The following is a 22,854-nucleotide window of genomic DNA, read 5'->3' on the forward strand; positions in this document are numbered from 1 at the left end:
GAGTTACAGTCTTAACTTAATCTGAGTTCAATGCATCTTCTTGAATGGATGGTATTTTGGTTCTCAGGGTACAGAAACACAAAACTGGTTTTTTTAACGTTGGTGATTGGCCTTGTTTAGCCTTTTCACACATATGCCAAGAGACTAGCACAATAGATCAATTTTTTCAAAATGGAAAAAATGCATGCTAAGTTGCCGTGTGACTGTTTCATCTGTTTGGAGAATAAATGTGTCTGTCTATGCAGATTTTGTCTCTTTTATGTATTCTTCCTCTGTAAGAAATATGGACTTGTGTATTAGCTATTATTATTATTATTATTATTATTATTATTATTATTATTATTATTATTATTATTATTATTATTATTATTATTATTATTATTATTATTATTATTATTTATCTTTTTGGGTTTTACATACTCATGAGAGAAAATGTCAATTTTTCCTATAAGTGAATTTTTAAAAACATGTTTGTATCTGTGTCTAGTTATAGTATGCTTGTTGAACAGAGTAATTTTCATATATTCATGATGAAATAGATAATAGTTTTCAAGCTGTGGCTTTTTTTAAGAACAAAAAGGATGATGGTATATAATTTATTCAAAAATACATTTCAGTAAATGAGTTGAATATGAGTTGAAAAATGGTACTAGGTCTACTGTAGGATTTTTATTTAGATAAATATAGTCTGTAAATGTAAAGCCATGTACCCTAGGTATTGTATGATATACCAATAAAAAATAACAAAAGCACAATATGAAAAACAAGACTTTGTGACACAGTTGGGAAAACAAAATAGTGTGTCAGATGAACTATAAGCTTAAATGCTATTGTTCAGACAATTTTGATGAGAAGATATGTCACTGGGAAGAATATACTTAAAGAAAATCTGATTATGAATAATTTATCTTTTTGTTTGTTTGGTTTTTGTTTGTTTGTTTTTCTTGACAAATAGCTCATGTTTTCCTTGAAATCTGTGGAAAATTAGTGTGACCAATTTAAACTCCTTGTCTAAAAGTAGACTTACATTTTTTATGAATGAAGAAATATTTTCCTTTTGAAAATGTATTAACAATACTATATACAGCTTGCTAATGTGTATGTGAAATGTCACTTACAGGTGCTGACCTTAAAGAAAGGGCAAAAATGCACTCAAGTGAAGTTAGTTCTTTTGTCTCAAGAGCAAGAGCAACTATTAATGAATTGGGTATGTAACTTCTCCCTTACTATAATTTTAATCTGAGAAGGGTAGATCAGAGGAATGACATAAACATGCATAGTTAAATCTTGTCAGGTAGTAGGATGGCCATAATTAGCATCATATCACCCTTCCTGGAGTGGAAGGAACTCATAAGGATTATTGAGTGTATTGATAAATATGAATCATGGTGCATTTATTCTTCTAAAATGATCCAAATTGAGTTGGACTTTTTTAAAGAATGCTAGAAAAAGCTAAGTCTCAGCTGAAATAGAGATGATTTTTCCTGCTGGTTTCATAAAGGATGGATTATTCAGTGACATCCAAGTCCTGTAGAATTTAATTTTTACTGTTGAATTCTTGTGGTCAGTACAGTTTGTATGGTCTAATACATTTTATAAACATATCAAACATCAGCTGCTGGTAGAAATTTGGCTGCTAACGCCTTCTAAAATTTTGTTTAATATACACTTGCTCTGGTCTAGTAACTTCTTAATAATTTGAAGCTTTAATAAACTTGTGCCAGTTTTTAAGGAACATAAGTTTTGCATTTTGAATTCATGATCAGATAATTATATTTTTACATCTCTGATGATCAGTCTTAATATAATTGTTTTTCAACAGGTTATTATCAATATGTTCTGTTGAAAAGAGAAGTGTAGTCTTCCAAGTTTGAAGCAATTAATTTACATATGAAGCATTCTGTCACTTTAAATTTTGGCACAAAACTCTGAGGATGAAATAATTTCTCAGAAAATGTTTTTAGATACATTTCCTTAAGAACACTGTGTCAGATACTGCTTTGACAGAATGTTATGAATGGATACTAGTATGTTTTTTCAGATAAATGACAAACTGCCGAAGAATGAATCTTTGATTAGGTACCTCATGGAAATGCTTGTGCCCTCAAATAAATGTCATGTCTTTGAAGTGAAGTAGACCCTCAGGGCTCTTTAAATTGGTAAAATCTGTAAGATACCTAGAAGTGCATAGATCATTAATTTCCTGCAGCTCATACTGTATGTCATGCTCCTGTTTGCCCTTTTATTGGAATGCCACGCAAGTGGCAACGAGTTGATCCATTCATTTACTTTGTAAGAATTTTGGGAGGCTTCCCTAGCATTAAATAATAATTTTTCAGCCTTCCTTGCCCTGAGGTTACTGGAGATACTTGGGGCTGCTATTAATATCTAAATAGGGGCAACTGGTTTCAAAATTTTGCTATGATTAGTAAATAGGGGGTTTTAATTCAAGTATTTTCAAGTTTTTAACTGAGAAAATTTCTGAAGTCTAAGGAAGTATTTGAATTTGGCAGTCTACACGGAATGACTGGAAAATATTCACAGTGATTTGATGCTTTGTTTTACCTCAGAGTTGAAAAAACTTTGAGAAAAATGTTTTATAGTCTTCATCTTTATTAGATTCCTATTAGAGTGTTTAACCACTAAATATCTAAGGAAATTTTCAATGTTATCTAAAAGGTTTACAGTGGATCATTATGCTAACAGTAAATTACTTGAAATTTAGGAAACCTCTGTGACTGCTTTTATTCATTGATCTCTAGTCTCTTTCTCAAGAAAGAAGCGTGACTTGTGAGCAAGTGAAATTAATATTTGAGAATCTAGGTCAGTGAAGCACCAGGATAGAAGGGTTTGTGTGGGGATGTAATAGCAATGAAACATGCCACTGGTTGGAAAACAGGAAGAATTTGAACATACAGCCCTTGTCTGATACTGTAACAAAACTTTTTGCTAAGTTGATTAAGTGTCTCTCCCATCTTTGCCCCTTTCTCCACCTTCTCCCTTCCCCGTTTTATTACTCCATCCCTCTTCCCATTTTACCATTTCCACTTTAAAATAATAAACAGAACAGTCATTGGAAGATTCTTCAAGTTAATTTCCAAAGGAATAGAGAAGAATATTGAGTTACCACTTCTCATATTACTGGTCTGTTATCATATCATTATGTTTGACCATGCATACTATATAAGTAGCTTTAATGTTTAGGTCACATGATGTATTTTATAGTATATACATCTTTGTTGCATTGTGGGTTTTTTTGAACACATTATAACAACAGAAGGTGTGTTTATACGATGAATCTAACATTTTTCTGAAGCGTCTTTGCAGAGCCTTTTTTTTCTTTAAAAGTCATAGAACTACAGAATGGTTTGGATTGGAAGGGACCTTAAAGATCATTTCATTCCAACCCCCTGCTGTGGGCAGGGACACCTTTTAGTAGACCCGTCTGCTAAGAGCTCCATCAAGCCTGGCCTTGAACACTGCCAGAAATGGGCCATGCACAGCTTCCCTGGGTGACCTGTTCCAGTGCTTCACCACTCTCACAGAAAAGAATTTTTTCCTAAAATCTTATGTAAATCTACTTTCACTTTGAAGCCATTTCCCCTTATCCTGTCACTACGTACCCTTGTAAAAAGTCCCTCTTCATCTTTCTTGTAGGCTCCCTTCAGGTCACCCTAAAGACTCCTCTTTTTCAGGCTGTACAATCCCAAATCCCCCAGCCTTTCCTTAAAGGAGATGTGCTCCATTCCCCTGGTCAGTATGGTGTCCCTCCTCTGGACTTGCTTCAACAGGTTGATGCCCTTTGTGTGCAGGGGATCCCAGAACTGGATGCAGCACTCTAGGTGGGATCCAGTATGTCATTGTCTGTAAAAGGAACTGTTAGAGAATATAAAACAAAAATTATGAGGTTAGGTTAGGTGAGTGCACAATATGTCCTGATGTGTGATGCTGTTATAAATAGAGGTGCAAGTCAAAGGCTCTTAGTTCTTTTTTTTATTATTCTGAAGAAGTGATCTGTCATTGCAGAATGTAATTTTTGTAGAACTATGAGGACATTTTATTTACATTTGGTTACTGCAATGAATCTGTGTGTTGAAAATGATAATGATATTTTTCCTGCCTGGCAACGACTAAAATGGGAGATTATTAATGAAGAGAAACAATTTTCAAAGTAGTATTTGCTACTGCAGAATCTTATATAGCCAGGCAACAATATTTCCAATCTCCTACTTTGTTCTTTTTCTATCTAAGTTTAATGCTGTAATCTCATTTAAAATGTATTCTAGTTTTTGCTTTTCAGAACTAGGTCATGTTTTGATAATTGCATTTGTATTCAGATGTGTGACCTAGTAAGAAGATGCTTCTTTTTAGCTATATTTTCAGAAAGAAGGCCATTAACTTATCTTTATAGAAAAAATACACTGAAGGTTAATTACATCTTGAACAACTAGATAAACTTAACTTTATAGCATGTTTTGGCTTTCTTTATTTTCTGTCAGTTTCATTACATTTAAAATTCTTACTCTAGTGGTTTTGTAAAAAACTGTGGTATCTTTTTGGATAACAGCTACAGAAGAGAATTTTCTGGAAATGAAAAGCATACTGTGCTTGTTTATATGGGAATAATTTATAACTTCTGGCTAAATTTGGATGAAGTAGTAAGACTGAAGTAAATATCACTTGGTTTAAAAATAAACACATGAAAGTGCTGAAAAAACTGAACTGAGCCATTAGTTGCAGCACTTAAGATTTTGAAGTTATAGGGAGGGGAATCAAACCAGCCTCTATTTATAGCAGTGGTTGCTTTTGCTAAGATTATAGCAGAGCGGTGAAGTTTTGTTTGGGGCTTGGGGTTTTTTTATATGTGTATGTGTTTAGGGTTTTTTGTATTTTTTTTCTTTTTTAGTTCTTTTTTTCTTGTTTTTTTTTTCTTAAAGTAGAATTTATAAGACTACTTGTTCTTCAGTATATCCTGCCTTGAGGTACTTTGTTATAAGCTGGCTCTACCCTCAAGGGATAGAAGAGTGAAGTCTTAGTAGATATCTTGTAACCATGCACAAGAAAGAATATAGACCTGCCTAAATTAAATGAAATTATATGGCCTTCCAGCCGCCTTGTTTTTGATACTTCGGAGGGTAAAAAAAAGCTTTCTCTGTGGGTCAGATCTTCAATATGTATTCTGTAGCATGACTCACATGAAGTCCATGTTCTTCATACTGTCTCTGGGGTCTGGGCTGTCATGCTTCACCGTTGTACATATGTTACCTGTTGGAATTTCAGTTGCAAAACATACTGAGGCCAGGTGTGGAGTGCAATGTGATAACCACACTCCTCCATAAAAACACCGTGTTTAACAGAAAGAAAAAGTGAAGCTGCAGAAAGAATTTCAACTTAGCAAATATATATAATTAGTTAGAGTGGCATTTGGCCCCAACCTCTATTAAATGAGAAATGTACTGATTATCAAAGCTCTCCCAAAGAACATAGCCCAAAATCCCACAAACAGGGAATAAAATCTGGAGACTGACATTCTCGATTACTTTTAAAAAGTGTGGTCAGGTTTGTTTTTTATTTCACATTTGGAGACAAAACACCTCCCTCATGGCCTGATGGAACCTAGATATGCAATAAGTTTTACCAAATTTATCTCTAGTTGCTGGAGGTAGATCCGGCCATCAAAGATGTAGTACTCTTGTTAAGATCTGAGGATTTCTCTCTTAGGGAAGAGAGATACAGACTATAACTTGCATTTACTGGAAAGTTGAATGCAATTTCCCAGCTATCAAATTTGAAAAAGGACAAATGTAGAGCTATCAGCCGGCCTCAGACATCATGGTCTTTTGTGTTGCTTTTGTTGACCATTTCCTCACCTAACTTAGTTTTGAAATTGCATTTTTCAGTCTCTTGAGTGAGAAGAAATTGTTAACTCTTTTGCTGTCTTGGTCTCTGGCTCTGTTCCTAGAACCAATTGATATTCAAAGACAGCAACTCATGGCATTGTATTGAAAGCATAATGTTGCTCTTCGATTGAAGAAATCCTAAGCCCATTGCTTGGCCCTAGCATGAGGCTTTGACTTCAAAGATGTTCAAGTCTTGTGTTGAACATGCCTTTTGGCGAGGTATCCACTGGCTTGATGATATTACCAACCTAGTTTATAAAAAAAAAAAATTATGCTTACTGTGCAATGTTAGGGAGTGTTTCTTCTGTAGTGGTCCAGGAGTGAGCGGGCTTGAAAGTGTTATTTGATACATTATGCTAATTTAGAAATAAAAATAGCTTAGCACTAGACTGAGGAGTGTGTTGTGTCAAAAAAGAATGCTAGTGTTATCTTCATGCTGTTAATCAGACAAGTAGGCAATAAAAAAGTGAAAAACATACCCCATTTGGCTCTCTTAACATTTAGAGATTATGTTAGAGACTATAGTTGCATGTATATAGTTGTGTGTGTATATTATATAAAGACTATAGTTTGAGTTGTGTTTTGTGGGCTCTTTGATAAAGAAAAAAATATAGACAGAAGCAGAATGTAAAAATGTAACTGAATTCATTTAACATTGGTGTTATCTTTTGTGTTGCGTAATTCACTGCTTGATTATTTTGCTGTGTTATTTGTGTGAGTAGTAAGTTCTTAAATCTATTTAGTAAGGGTAAAGAATACAACAAATAATTTTCATTTGTCTTTTATCCAAAGCTTTTACTTACTTGCACAGAAGGTAGATTCTGTCATCTGGGTTTTACTTCATTGTTGTCTTACTAAGGGCGGAACAAGACTAGAAGATGCAATATTAGAAAATACAAAGAAACGGAGGAATCTGTTTCTCAAACTGAAGTCTGTTACTGAGGATGAATGAAATATCCAGATGATTTTATATAACACAAAAAAGACAATAGTGGAAGAGTTGGCTATAGAAAACCATAGCTCAATGGTTTGATTAAAGCTCCTCTTTCCTTCCTATTAGTTTTCCAGTTTGTGTTTCTATTATTGGAAATGTAACACACAGTGTCTCTTATACCTGTCCATAATAAAGTACCAAATAGAAAATTTTAAAATTAAGAATATAATATTCATCATATGCTTAAATTAAGATTGATTTTTTTTCTCTCAAAAATATTTTTTCTAAGTCATATAAAAGCGTGAGTGAGCACTGGAGGAAGCTGCAAAATTAATGGGATTGAGTGAAGTGTGGTTGTCATACTAGCAAATGTATGGCAAAAAATTGTGTAGATCCAAATGCACATGCAACCCATTCAGACTTAAGAGTGTGGTCATATATTTTTAAAATATGTGTCGATATGTAAGTTATTTTGAGTGATTACTTTTTCATTCCTTTTGCAATTATGACAGGCAAAGCTTTGTAGCATTTAATTACTTGCCTTGTGCAAAAATAGTTTGACCAGTCTACTTTCAGCTTCATATAGGAAGCTTTGACAGCCATTTTCATGTTTTGCTACATACATTGCTTGGGTTTTTTAACTGTTACAGAACTGGTGAAAATACTTCCTGAAGTATTTGGTTTCTGTTAGCTTTTTTTCCCCATGAAAGTTTGTTTTTTTCATGGTAGTTCTTGCATGTGAAAATGCAAACAAACTGTTGTGGCCGCTGACCTGGTAACAGATTTTGTAGGATAAAATAAATGCCTGAAACAAAACTGACATTGCAATGATAATATGCCATCCTCATGTTATTATTTTTCTTCAGGAAAAGGTCCTTAAAGATGAAATCAAAGTTGTGTACCCATTATTTTTGTGATTTCCTGTGACAGAAATTATCTAATATGTAGGTGTAATTTTGTGATTATAATGTTACTATTATAAGAATATTTTGGTTATCAAGATAGCAAATGAACTGCCTCTACTTATGACCCAAGGGGCATAGTTCATGTCCTTTTTTTCCCCTTAAAAAAAAAAATCTTAGTGTTTACAATCACCAAGAGAGATCAAAAACCTGGTTGGTACATGGGTGGAAGACAAGTCTATTCTGAGTCACAAGATAAGAATATTTAGATATAAACTGGATTATTTTAAAACCTAATTAAAAATCCATTCCCAGTTATTGTGTGAGTTAGGATGCAGTTTTAAATAATCATTACTGCTGGTTCAAAATTCCTATTTGCGTCTGTGATCTTTTGAAAACAGCTTTCTAACTTGTAACAAGAAAACTTGCAGATTTAGTGTTTATAAGGAGACTTTGTAAAGTAACAGATCTCAAACCTTTCAGCATTGTTGGTGTGGGAATCAGCTCACAGACTTGCAGTATTATATAGGATTAAGCTATTGTTAGTTGAAATATGCACTGAAGATAAATAGCATGTTAATAAGTGCATTGTTTTGTAATAACAAACCTAAAAATTGTTATTACAAAACAAACCTAACAAACCTTTGTAATAACAAATCTAAAATTTGACACTTTCACTCTTTAGATGTGACTATTTGTGCTGGTTTAAAGGTGAACCAGCAGGGGAAATGAACTCACCACAAGAGAGATTATAAGTCAGAGCTAAAATTTAATAATAATATTACAATAACAACACTGACACACAAGGGAAATTGCTTTCAACTCACAAAACCCCAGCAGTATAACCCAGTGTCCTGGGGCACAAACCCAAGGGGGTTTGTTTGCCCTTGTGCTGAGACCCCTGTGGCTCCCCCAAGTCCAGAGCAAAAGGAAATGAAAAACCTGTTGGTGCAGGCGAGGGCTGTGGTCTGGGCGAGAGCGGTGATCTCCTCCTGTCAAGGTCCTGCTGCTGCTCTGGATCCGATGAGAAGTTCTCAAGGTCTTCTTACCCACCACTTATGTACCCTCAGGGAGCACCCAGTCCCTACCCCTGGGCGGGGACTCACACAATGGGTGATTAACTCTGGGAGCCAGGGGGTGTTGAGCTGTTGATGGCCCATTAGCAGCTCTGCCCCCTCAGGCTGAGTGTGAAGGTGCTAATGGCTCCCTGGGCAGCTGCTGTTAATGGCCCATTGTCCTTGGGGAATGAATAGAGGGGGTGGAATACACAACTTTGATCACCCCCACACAGTGTCAGCTGGTCCCTCCTGCTCAACTAGGACACTATTGTTTCTTCTTTCTTGCTTTCCTGATGGCTTGCCCTTCAATTATGGAATCAGTTACGTGCCTGGTTGTATATAGACATTCTGGGGACATTTGATCGTTCTTTTTATTAATTTGAAGGTTCCATTTTTGTTACAACATTTGAATAAATTTACTAAGAAATGGGGAGAGAACTTTTTAATCTGTAGATTAAAATTTGTCCTTGGAAAGATGCTGGAACTACTAAATGTGGAAACTACTACTGGGCACATAGGGGACAAGAAAGTCATGAGGTGTAGTCAGCATGGATTAACAAGAGGAAAATCATGCCTGACCAGTCTTACAGCCAGTGAAGAAATGACTCGTTTCATAGATGAGGAAAGAGCAGTGGATATTTTCTGCCTTGACTTCTGTAAGGGTTTTCCAGTATCTCTTATAAGATTCACATAGAATAACTGCTGAGTATGGACTGGGTGAGAAGGCAGCAAAGTGGATTGAAAATTGACTAAATGAATGGGTGAAGACTCTGGGTATCAGCAGCATGAAATCTACTTGCAGTCCCCCTAGCCAGCAGTCTGTGTCCCAGAGGCCTGTGCAGGGTTCAGTCCTGTTCAACATTTTTAATACTCTGAATGAGGGGATAAAGTGTACCCTTAGCCAGTTTGCTGAGACATAAAAGCGTAAAGAATGGGTTGGGCCGTCATTCAGAGGAAACTCAGCAAGCTGCAGAAATAGGCTGGCAGGAACCTCATTAAGTTTAATGAATGAAACTATAAATGCCCCATGCACCAGTACGTTCTGGGAGTAATGATATGAAAAGCAGCTGCACAGAAAAGCCTTGCAAGTCCTGGTGGACACAAAGTTGAGATAGGACAGCACTGTGCCTTTGTGGCAGAGAAGGACAGTAATATTCTGGGCTGTGTTAAGATGGGTGTTACCAGCCTGGTGAGGGAGGTGATCCATTCCTTCTCATCAGCACAGGTGATGCTACTGCTGGAGTACTGTGGCCAGTTCTGGGCTCCCCAGTAGAAGACAAAGATGGAGCTCCTGGAAAGTACAGTGAAGGGCCATGAAGGTGATGGATCTTTCCCATGGGGAAAGATTGAGCAAGCTAAGGCTGTTCAGCCTGGAGAAAAGAAGGCTCTGGAGATGATCTCATCAATATATTTAAATATCTGTAGGCGATGGTGCTAAGAAGGTGAAGCTAGGCTATCTTCAGTTGTGTCTAGTGACAGGACCAGAGGCAATGGGCACAAACTGGGACACAAGACATTGTTCCTGAGGATCAGGAAGACCTTATTCATGGTGAGGAGGAGTGAGCATTGGTACAGGTAACCCAGGAGGTTTTGGAGTTTTCCTCCTTCAAATGCCATTTGGACATGAACTTGAACAACCTGCTCAAGGTGATACTGTTTGAGCAGAGGGGTTGGACAAGGTGAACTCTTCCAGCCTCAACCATTTTGTGATTTCAAGGTTTCTCATGTGCTGCAGACATATGTAGACAGATACTTGCCACACTTTCTGAATCCATCAGATAATGAATTGTGGATCTGTTAATCTGTTCTTCAATTTATAGCATACTATGTAATACCCACAGTACGCAGAATATTTTTAGGCAGTTCATCCTCCTTGCTTTAAGTTTTTTGAAATTCTTTATTCAGAAGGAAAAATGAGCTGCTAGAAATGACCCCTAATGTTGCTTGTCCTAGTAATCAGTAATCAACCTTATTTGTCAAATAATCAGAAATGCACATATGGAATAAATTAAATAGCTTGGACAATCTATTTTTTGTTCTGTGGGAATTCAGTTCTGCTGTCACACAGAGCTGAATTCTCTTGCTACTTCTGTCTTAGTTGGACACTCACAGTTTTTGAAGCCAGTAAAGTACTCTCACTACTTTCTTTTCAGTCAGAACTAGGAAACAAGAATTCTTCTGTTCGTAATTAAAGGTAAATTAAGCTTATGAATCTGCTTCAGTAGGTAGTAGAGGTAGTAACTAACTTCTGATTTATTTCTGAATAGCTGTTCTTTCTGATCGTTGATTGCCAGAGGTCACTGAAGTAAGATGAGAGATGAACAGTGAGGTCTTTTTTGAACATTGTCCAGGTATAGGACAACACAAGAATAGCAGGGGAGGTTATGATATCTGTCTTTCATTTTAGTGTTTCGTGTCAAATGTATAAAAAGGCAAGCTTTAAAGTGAGGCTTCATTCAAATGTTCCTAAGTACCCAATTCTGTTAAATTTAGTTTACTGAAAATACTTGTCCTAATCTGTAAAAGAGTACTTCAGAAATAGAAGTCTCTAAGGGACCATATAGAATTTGTGAATTGTTAGGGCTTGAGTGGGCTTTTGTGGAATTTTCTGATTCATGGGAAACATGAACTGTTGCTGCAGTAACAATGCAGACCTTTAAGAGCAACTGAGTTCTAAATCTGTTGAGCTTCAGTTCTTTAATGGTGACTCCTATATTCTAGCTATAGGAAAGGCATACTGCAGTTATCCTGCAGGGTGATTGTAACTGCTAGCTGGCTACAAATGTGTGATTCTCATACACTTCATTGGCACTTGAACAGTCTACATCTCAAAATCTTGTGCCCAGCGCAAGAATGGGTTTTTTTTCTTTTTATATGAATATGTGGTACAGTTGCTAACAGAAAATATCACAGGTATAAATTTACTTAGCAAGCAAGGAAGACGCTCCTGGAAGGTCAATCTCTTTGAATTTGGTACATTCTCTGCATCAGGAATTCTGTTTTCTGAGTGCTATGTATTTTAAGTTAGTCAGTCTGGACAAGTTCTTGTACGTTGACCAGGAACACGAATCACAAAGTCTGAAGTTCTGGAAAACCATATTATTTCTCCTGTGCCCATTTCAGAAACTCTTAGTATGGGACCAGTATTAGTGACAGGACTTCCTTTGAGTCCTTGGATGTCATCTAAAGAATGTGGGTTTTTGTTTTGCCTGTTATGTAAAATTTACTGTATATAGTGTTTCCTAGAAGCAAGGCTACTTTCCTATATAAATTGTTGCTCTGTAGGTTTTATGGTGTGTATTCATTCTTTGTACTTCTTCCTTCTTTATCAGTAAAAGTGGAAAGTGGATTTTTCCTAGTTGATCAGACTTTATTTTCTGTCAATAGTGAGAAAGCGAGGCTGTGAAAAAGACTCTTGAAAGTTATTGACAAAGTATCACGTGTGATTCAGTTTGCTCTCAGCTATTATGTTTTTTTTATATCTGTAATTTTAAAAGAACTTTCCTAATGAATTACTCAGAGGACTAAATAGTGAGATATGGTTCAGGTCAGTAGAATCCAGGCAATTTCTGCTTTCTATTTGGGGAATATAAATGTCCACAATAATATGAATCAGACGTGTGGGCTTTGTGACACACATCTGAGAAACTCTATAGTGGTGCTTGTATTTATATGCCTGTCATTCGTCATATTATCATCTCTAAGCAGAAAGGAAATCCCTTGTTAGTCACCAGCAGTGGACATCATGTGAAAAGTCACTTAAAGATGAAATAACATTACCTGCTTCTGAACAACTCCGATTCTTTGAAATTGCTTCCAACACATTACTTGTGTTTTTATGTGCTTAATTGCAAAGTGCTCCTCCTTTGACATCCTGTACTGATGGCAAAATTGTGGGAGAGTTTAGCTTACTCTGTTCTATGTTTTTCGGTAATGGAGAATCACAGGAGAGCAGAAGTATCCCAAGACTACAAGATGCTGCTGATCAGCCTAACCTAAAACTATGTGTGACATATCTATTTACCAGGAATGTGCTCCTGAAGTTGAGCGGAAGATTCATGGTGCAGAATAGGAAACAGGCCCATTTCTTTATAGTGATGTATAGGATATTTTCTAACTTCTGTTTGACCCATTTATGGGTTTATTTTAGCTATATAATGTTACTGAGTTTAATTTCTCCTAGTGAAGTTCTTCAGTTTACCTGTTGGTCACTCTACCTGTATCATGTCTTCAATGTCTATTTCTTGGGACATGTTTTATATGAAGAATTGAGGTGTATTTACAGAATATGCAGCATGTTTTACAATACAATACATTTGTGAAGGAATCTTTTATGAATTTATTGCATCAACTATCTTATTGGTGTCATTCATATTCTACGCTTGGATGTACTATGGTAGCTCAGTGAAATTCTGTGACTGGTTTAATGTTGCTTATTACTTAGTTTTTTTAACCATTTCTAACTACATTAATCAGTCTATATGCATGGTCTGGTCTTGCCTCTGTTTTGCACACTTCCATTTACTTCAGGTAATTTGTTTTTTTTATATATAATTCCTTTTTGACTTCATTGTGCAGCTCATGATTACGTGTTGTTAAACCCCTAACAGATCTAGAATTTAGCAGAAATGATTAGTAGTACACCAATAGCCTGAACTTTATATGTTGTTGTTCAAAGTATGGCAAAAATATGGAATGTAAAAGAATGAAACCACTAGGCTTCTGGACAAAGCTTTTAAGTATTATTTCTCATCAATAGCAAATGAGCCTTGTCACATAGAATCATTGTAGAGGTTGACCTGGCTATTTATGTAATTTATTGTTCCTAAAATTTGAGTACACTTAAGTCTACAGGGCATTATTTATCAAACATCCCTCTTTTTGTTACAGGTCAACAGTTTTGAAACTTCTATGTGTAAGTTATTGAAGTGTCTCATGTGCTAGAAAATATCAATATTCCAAGAAGCTTTGCCCTTGGTAACAAATTCTAGTAGCCTAGAAACTCAGTTTACAATCCTGAGCAATTACTTACTCATTTCTGTGTTACTTTTTTTGATGCCTCACAAGAACATGTTAAAAAGATTAATTTCTTCAATTAATTTGGTAGATATTCATAGAGCTATTATAAAGAATTTGTATTTTTCCTTTCATTCATTGTCAAATTCCATGTCAGAAGATCCTTTAAAATTAATATCCTTGGGAAGTGATGATTCTAACATACTTTATCAAACTGCTTTTTCTCCCCTTGAATTAATGGTTTTTGTTATTTCCTAATAGCAATGCTGACTGTAATTCTTGAAACCAAACTGGTTTATAATACTTATTCTCTAAGTTTCATTTCTATGTGTAATAGTCTACTTGAATTGCACCATAGCTAATTCTGAAACTTGCTTATCTTAGGGGAAGTATTCTGCCTTGGAGTACTGCAAACTCATGCAAATAGCTCTCAAGATACTGTTTGCTACCCTGTGATAAAGGGAACATTCATACAGGCAGTAACTGCTGGAAACTGCAGTTAACAATGACCATGCCTTTGTGCTCAGGGAAATTATTTTCCATTTACCTATGACAAAGTCACATTCCTTTAAGAGAAGGGCTGGCTGTGTCAGCTATCAAGATTGGAAGACTGTTTGCAAATTGATTGTGTTCGTGGGGTTAACTAGTTTGTGTCAGCAACTTGGCCCTGCCAGGAATGAAAGTTGTCTTGCCATACAACCAAGAAGTGAATAGAGAAGGAGCAGATTTTGCTCCTATTCCTCTGTCTCCTGTGCCTTCTGTGATAGATGGCAAGTGTAATGGATACCTGGAACTCTTTTAAGTCACTGAAAGAGCTTGATGTTGCAAGCAGTAGTCAGTAGCCTCTTTTTGGCATTGAAATTGTCATGATCTAAACCAGAAACCAAGGGACTTTGGTTTAAATCATCCATTACTATCCTGAAAAGCAGTGCTATGTTTTTGTTTTTTTCTTAATGACAGTTGGATTTTCATTAGTTGTTAATCATAAAAACATGTCGATTTGCAGCTAAAATAGCCTTCATTAATTGCATGTTTTGTTTGCTAACCAGTGAGATACTAAGAGTCTGTATACTAATTGTCATGCTACACTAACATTTAATTGAATTTTTTAAAAATTAAATTATCTGAAGTGCGTCTGTAAAAAAAGAAAAACGTAAGCTAGGTAGCACAATTTCTAAAATTAAGAACTAGCTAGTTCGCTAGGAAAAGGAAGTATTATTTGTAATGAATACATCATATTAATCACTCTTGTTATATTAGATTTTAAAAGGAGATAAGTCTCTCATACCTTGTTTTCATTTATATGTTGACGGGTCTTTCCTATTGCAATTTCCAACTAAGACTGAATGAACTGTCATTGAATTCAAGTAGTTGAAACATTAAAACAAAATATTTTTTAACATCTACAGAAAAAGGCGTTGCTGTCAAGACCTGCTTTAACATTTCAACAAGCTGTACACCCAAGTGTCCAGCTAATGAATTGCTTTTAACTGTCTTTGAAACTTAGTAGTAGCAATGCACTACTGAAATATTGTTTGAATATAGTTTAAACAATAAATGTTCTGGGAAATGTAATTAAAGCTTTAATATACTTGTTTATTTCTCAAGTGAAAATGCATATTTCATCAAACTTTGAGTTTGTGGTGAAAGGGAAGGTGAAGGGCAATACTTTAAGCTGAATATTTAAATGAGTCTCCTTTGTCAGAACACTGATGATAAATTCCATACAAACCATGCCATGGTCGCAGGGCCCTCTGCAGCCCTGCTGCCTGTCATGTTCACTGGCAACATGTGCATCTGAAGAATCTGTACTTTTTTCAGACTTAAGATTTTCCCATCTCCATTAAACTCTTAGCCCCTGCTTTACATGAGAAAAGGGGCAATAGTGGTGACCACTGTTGCCAGTGGTGGTCAGGTTATGGGAAGACACAGAATGCTTCTAGCTATGCTGGCATCACAGGTGATTTAGTGAAGACACCTGCATTTCAGCTGGGACTGTCTGTGTAAGTGCTTTTTCTAAGTATTCCTGTTTATTATTTTCTAGCTCTGCCATCTGTGTTCCTGGTTTACTTTCCAGATTTTTGTCAAAAGTAAGCTTAACCCAGAGAAAAAAGACTTGAAAAACCTATTCAGCCAGAGAGTGATAGGGAGGGCCGTTTTTTTTGCCAAAGCATTATGACCAATCAGTTTTTAGTCACAGTTTATTTTATGATACTTTTTCCTATAGTATCACTGCACCAGGAACAAAATGTAACAAAATGATGTTTCAGAGCTATTCTTTGTGAGGCTGATGTTAATTGATGCTTTCTTTTTCAGCCAATCTGCCTGTACCTACTATTGCTGCAATTGATGGAACTGCCTTAGGTGGTGGCCTAGAACTTGCATTAGCCTGTGATATACGGGTAGCAGGTAGGTCTGAATCCTGTTTACAGAATATAGAATTATTAGTGTTACAGATAGCTTAGCTAATCCATCTGTTGGCAACAGTCTTATAAAATTTACTTTGAATTTGACATTGTTTATAACTCATAGTTTTAAAGGGCTATAGCAGAAACCTGTGTAAGTACTTGCTAATGTTTGATTTCAAGCAACTTACCACTGATAGCTGGATTGGTTTTATTACATGTTTATTTTATTCTCATGACCCTAATTTTATCAGTATTGCCAGGAGGGTTATGCCATTATTATCATATTTTACTTACGCATTTGATGTGTTCTAGATGGAGATTTGATTTTAACTAAACAGGGGGCAGGGAAAATGCAAAAGTTGCAAGTGAGAGTATTATTACACAAGAAATTAAATTATAAAAGTGACGGCAACAACACTTGAAAAGGGGAACCTTGAGATAATAAGCTTCAGAACTGTAAAGCCAGTTGGTGGAAAGTAAATGGAAACTTCATCCTGAACTGTTGCCAGAAACTTAGGGTTTATAAAGCTATTTGACCTTAGAGGATATTCTGTCACCTCAAGAATTCAAATAATTAGATACAGAATTCTATCCCATTTTAAGATGTTAAGTAATAACAGCCTTTTTTGTTTAGTATTTTACATTTGGAAGGAAGTGTCTATTACTCACTGCAATTGCTTACTTTCTATGTGAAAACTAATAAGGTACAGAACTTTTCTTGATGGAAGCAGTTGGATCTTTTACTAAAGACAGAAAAGTTGAATCTCTTTGAAGATTTTCATAAGCAAATGCTTGTTAAAGTGATTTTTTTTTTCGAAGGAAGTGTAATAAATTTAGAAACTTGTAGGTCATAGTTGCATATTTTTCATAGATTTTTGTCTCTTATAGTTATGGTAAGAACTCCTTTACATTCTGTTTTTTAGCCTCTTCTGCAAAAATGGGCCTAGTTGAAACAAAGTTGGCAATCATTCCAGGTGCAGGTATGAGTGTTTTGCTTTTGCTACCAGAGATAACTAAATAGCATGTGCTCATGGTATTTGATTTTGAATAGGTGTTCATGAATTTCTGCTTATTTTTATACATCCATTGAGGATCATAGCACATTTTACAGCTTATTACTGGTATTATTTACCAAAAATTAATTTTAAAAAGTATTTCTCATTTTCAGGGAGAAACACTTTTATATTGTGGTTTTATCAAAGTCTTCTATAATTAATTCAGTATTGAGTGATTCTGTAAATGACATTTGATATCTTGATCTGGAGGCTGAGTAAGTTTCTTGAGGGTCAGGCAACTCAAGAAACTGTCAGTGTACAGAAGCAGTAATTTAAATATGATCCACTTTGACCTAACATTTGGTACTTTAGGATTCAAATTCTGTTTTCATCTTGTTTGTAAACTGGTTGTAAGAAGTTTAAGAACTGAAAGTGTAGATGTGAATAAATCTGTTGTCAATGTTTTTTGAGATTTTTGGAGTAGAAAACCTCTTATATTTGGAAGACTAGTTGACTGGCTTTTCCTGGACTCAGGGTGAATGAAAGTTATGTAATGAATATTCAAGGAGGTCTCTGCGTTACAAAGCTTTCTGGTTTTATTTTATGTATATATCCTTGTTACTTGAATTAAAATATTTGTTGATCTGGGAGTAGGGCAATAATTTGGAAAAGCTTGCATTCCTTCGGCCTTACTGAAAGTTCTAGTGAACTACTATTTCCTTGCTCCTGTTTTCTTTGTAATTGGTGGAACCTGTTTTGAAAGCATTATATCAAATTCTAAGAGCTACCATTGCAGGTCACGTAGAAAGAACTGTAAAAAAACCTATAATGTGTACACTGGTATGAACTTTGTCTCTAACACTGTCCCATTCTCTGACTAGTTTGGACAATTACTGTACAATTGCTCTATTGCTGTGGTTATTGTTGAGATGTGATTTCAGTCAATACTTTTTGTCCTCTAAGCTTCATTTTACATAAGTGAAACAGAGTTAAGATTGAAGACTGGTGTTCTTTTAGCAATGGATAAAGATAATAATGCAGATGATTTTAAAGATTTATTTCCTTATAGTGGTGTTCTTGGGAAATAATGTGCCTTGGCAATAAGTCCCAGTGAAGAAGAAACCAGAAGTTTATGTTTATCTCTGCTGTGAATTTTTCCACTCTGTCTTCTTAGAAATCCTGAAGAACAGTATTGGAGACATACTCTCCAGTTCAAGAAATTCAAGTCCAATTCTCCATGTATTCTCAGTATTCAGGTTTTGTAGGTTGTCTCATTTCCTCATCTTCAGTTAATTAGAGATGTTTCAAACTTCTGTGCTCTTACCTTAAAATGCTAGGTAACTGACTCATTATGAGTTTCATTTGAAATATTTTACTGCTATTTGAAGACTGCAGTTCGAAAAATCTTTTTCCTTTTTTTGTCATCCTAAAATAATGATTGTGACATATGTATTCAGCTGCTTGAAAATATGTCAGATTTTGCCATGTTACATTATCTTTTAAACTTAAAACATTTTTGGGGTATGTTCAAAGATGAATTTTCTTTGCTATTCATACCAGACTTTCTGACGACTATTTTTACTGAGTACATTCAAGCTTAGCATAGCCTTTTCCTGATCAGCCTGTACTTGCCTGAGTCCTGTTCTGTTGAGCAATCACAAGGTTTCAGCCCTTTTAGTTTTTGTCATCCAGAAAGTAACTCATCATGCATTTTGTCATCAGAAAGTGAAGACTGAATGGAGAAATTTTGCATGTGTAATTTAGGTAGCGAAGCCACTTAAACCATAGGTTTCATGGGCTAATGGAATATTTTCTTATAGTGTTTACTTCAGGCTGCTCTGAGCCAAAACAACTGGGAAGTGCAGCTGAAAAGTGAACTGTAGCCATTAAGATGCCTCCATAGGTTTCTGCTGCTATCTAGTACTTCTGAACCTTTCTGACAAACTGTGTTGCTTCTTTGAATTAGGTTCCTATACTGTGGCAAACTACTGTTTTTATTCTGCTCTGTCAGCTTCCAGGAATATGTGATAGATATAAAAATTTTAACTTGAATAATAATTAATGTGGGCTTTTGAGGCTATATGGAAAATGTATTTGTTTTGAGGAAGTCTGCTTTTTAAAACCCTAGAAAGTTACAATCAAAGAGCTTTGTTAGAAAAATGTTATTAGAATAGTATTAAAACATAGAGTGTATCAGCTATCACATTTTGGACCTTGTTTATGTTATTTTTTATTCCATCCCATTGTAAAATATGGTTATCAAATACCCAGTGAGGTGCTGTCTAGTGATGAATGATTTTCAACAGAATTGGCCTCAGCTGGAATATTGTGTATAGGTTTGGTCGCCACTATGTAAGAAAGATATTAAGCTATTAAAGAGCGGCCAAAGAAGGGCAACAAAGATGGTTAAGGATGTAGAGGGGAAGCTGTATGAGGAGTGGCTGAGGTCACTTGGTCTGCTCAGTCTGGAGGAGACTGAGGTGAGACCTCATTGCAGTCTGCAGCTTCCTCTGTGGTGAGCACTGACAGAACGCGAGGGAACAGCATGAAGTTGAGTCAGAGAAGGTTTTGGTTGGACATTAGAAAAAGGTTCTTCTCCCAGAGAATGGTTGGGCACTGAACAGGCTCCCCAGGGCAGTGGTCACAGCACCAAGCCTGATAGTGTTCTAGAAGTATTTGGTTGAAACTCTCAGGCACATGATTTGACTCTTTGGTCCTGTGCAGGGCCAAGGGTTGGATCTGTCCTTGTGTTCCAACTCGGCCTTTTCTGTGATTCTGTGAAATATCCCAGGTGCAAGAAATCTTGCTTTGGAATAAGCACAGAAGTACTGCAACCTTCTAAAGGCTAAGTGTTAGTGGCAGTAAGTTGAATTGCAGTTATCAAAAATGAATCATTCCTTCTAAGTATGCTCACGGTCTTGACCAAGTAGACATTTATAGAGCATGCTCTATTGGTGATAACTCTATTGCTGATAGCAGGTTGAATCTCAGGAAATTCATCCATGGCAGACAGCACTGAAGACCAAGTAGGGTGACAGCAGTGCCTCCCTTTTTACCAACTTCTGTTCACAGACCAGCTGTTCAGGTTGTGAGGGAACAGAATTATTCTTTTGGCTTTGAATATTTAAGTCCAGTTCTCTCCACTATGGAAAAAAGCTTAACTGTCAGAATTTGAGCTAGGAGAAGTAGAAAATCTTTCTGTTTTTCCTGTTCAGTGCATCCCAATGTCTAGTAAGGAAGTCAGGATTCAGAGAATAAATGGAAATGTGTAACAGAGAGAAAATTTCTTGGTAGCTTCATGGTGGAAAAGTTACCTTAGAATGAATATTGATTTTTGTTTTCTTAAAAAAGTCTGCCAATCACTATTCATTACACATGTGGTCTTATGCCAGCCCAAAGAACATGCATCCTAGAATCATAGAATCACTTAAGCTCAAGTCCAACTGTTAATTAAGCATTGCCAAGTATATCACTAAATCATGCCACAGGGTGCCACATCTACATATGACCGCCACTTCCTTGGACAGCCTGTTCCAGTGCTTGACATCCCTTTAAGTGAAAACATGTTCCTTTCATCCTATCACTTGTTACTTGGGAGAAGAGATTGATGCTTCCTTTCAGATACTTGTAGAGACCAATAAGGTCTCCCCCTGAGCCTCTTTTCTCCAGACTAAAACATGTCTGCTCTCTCAGCTGCTTCTCACAAGACTTGTGTTTTAGACCCTTCCCCGCTCTGCTACCCTTTCTTGGACACTCTCCAGCACCTCAGTGTCTTTCTTGGCACTGAAAGGCCCAGAACTGGACACAGCATTCAAGGCATGGCCTCACCAATGCTGAGCAGAAGGGGACAATCACCTACCCAGTCCTGCTGGCCACACTATTGCTGATAGAAGCCAGGATGCCCTTGGCCTTCTTGCCCACCTGGGCACATTGCTGGCTAATGTTCAGCTACTGTCAGATAGCACCTCCAGGTCCTTTTGTTCTAGTTAGCTTTCCAGCCATTCTTCTTTGAGCCTGTGTCATTGCATGGGGTTGTTTTATTTCAAGTGTCTCTCTTTTTTCATACTGAGTTTCAGAAAAGCTTTCTGTTCACCCAGGCTGATCTTCTTTCTCATTGACTCTTCTTTTGTCACATAGGGACTGCTTGCTCTGGTACCTTTAGAATTTTCTTCTTGAAGAATGTCCAGCCTTACTGAAAACCTTTGATCTTCAGGACTGCCTTCCAGGGAACTCTGTCAATTAGTCTTCTAAATAGGCCAAAGTCTGCCTTTTGGAAATCTGAGGTGGCAGTTCTGCTGAGCGACTTCCTTACTGCTCTGAGAATGAAATACTATAGCCACCTGTGTCCTAGATGGCCTCTGACCCTCACCTCATCCTTCTCTGTGCACAAACAGCAAGGAAGCACCTTGCCTCTTGGTTCATGTACCAACTATGTCAGAAAATTATCTTGTACATAGTCCAAGAATCTCTTAGACTGATTCTTCTCTGCTGTATTGTATTTCAGAGTGTATATTTGTTTATCTCCTCTCTTCCTCAGTCTTCTTGCCTATGAACTTGATGTCTCTTAGCCTGTTGTGGTCTAATTTGTGGTTTGCAGGGTAGAAGTTGTAAAAAAAGATAGTCCTTGGAATTCTATTGAATGTACGTGGCCAGAATGAAAGGAAAATTTTATTGTCTTCAGATGAGAAAGTTTCAGCCTGAACTAACCTATTCTTGGGCATGACAGAAAGAGCACAGGAGAGAGATGCCATGCATGTCTTAGCTGTGGATAATGCTTTAGTTGGAATACTTATCTCACTGGATAACAATGAGTTTGTATTAGACAGGATTTCATGAGAACACTTGTGTCAGTAGATAATTTGACCATGATAAAAACTTTAGCTACTGGCCTGCATACATAGAGATGTCACTCTTTTTTCTATTTGTTTTGTTTATGAAAGCATTTTGTTTAGCAGGACTTAGATGAATTCATCATTATTTTGCCTTTGTTCTTCCATGCTCCTCCCTAAAACCCCACTACTTCATTACCAAGCTGTCTTTTCTGTTATTTTATTAAAATAAGAACCCAGTACATAATCCCTGGGATCATGTTTTCCTTAATAGTGTTCAGTTTAAAAGCATATTTTATGTGGAAGACTTTAAAAATAAAAAGGAAAGAAACAAAAAGCAACTCTATTAACTCTCTAAGAAAGTCCTTGTAAATAATCTCTATCTCTTTCTACATCTTAAAGTTGCTGTGAACCCTTTCTTCCAAAGATGAAACTGAAGCTTCATGCCATAGCACACTGGACTGGTTTTGTCATTAAAATATAGAACAAGGGAGAGATTGAATGACAGCATTTCTGTGTTCCCCTCTTTCCACTTCAGTAACAGTATTGTTTAGACTGTTTTTTGAAACTTGAAATTGTGTTTGGGGAAATTATAAGACGTGTAGATTGCAAGGTTATAAAATACGATGGAAGCATGCTGAAATACTAGTTTTCTTTGCACAGGAAGAAAATTAGAGTAAGAATGAAAACTGAATTTATATAATTTTAGCATATTTTCCTTATCTCTGAAAGTGTTAACTGTTTGCTTTAAAAACAATCATACGGTCTCTGTTGTGATATTTATTTTAAAGCTGAAAACAAATTTTCTATTT

General features: G+C 36.2%; 1 protein-coding gene across 3 annotated transcripts in view; it reads left to right on the forward strand.

Annotated features, from left to right (window-relative positions):
• AUH (AU RNA binding methylglutaconyl-CoA hydratase) overlaps positions 1 to 22,854 on the forward strand; it is a 113,538-nt gene that overhangs the window by 37,600 nt on the left and 53,084 nt on the right. For 2 of the 3 annotated variants that reach the window (XM_071581587.1, XM_071581585.1), the window contains exons 4-6: positions 1,121 to 1,207; positions 16,127 to 16,219; positions 17,142 to 17,198. In XM_071581587.1, the coding sequence (XP_071437688.1) occupies positions 1,121 to 1,207; positions 16,127 to 16,219; positions 17,142 to 17,198 (237 nt within the window). The remainder of the gene's footprint in view (positions 1 to 1,120; positions 1,208 to 16,126; positions 16,220 to 17,141; positions 17,199 to 22,854) is intronic. The other variant, XM_071581586.1, reaches the window with a different exon arrangement.

The sequence above is a fragment of the Pithys albifrons genome, chromosome Z, assembly GCF_047495875.1.
Source record: "Pithys albifrons albifrons isolate INPA30051 chromosome Z, PitAlb_v1, whole genome shotgun sequence".
NCBI classification, from domain to species: Eukaryota; Metazoa; Chordata; class Aves; order Passeriformes; family Thamnophilidae; genus Pithys; species Pithys albifrons.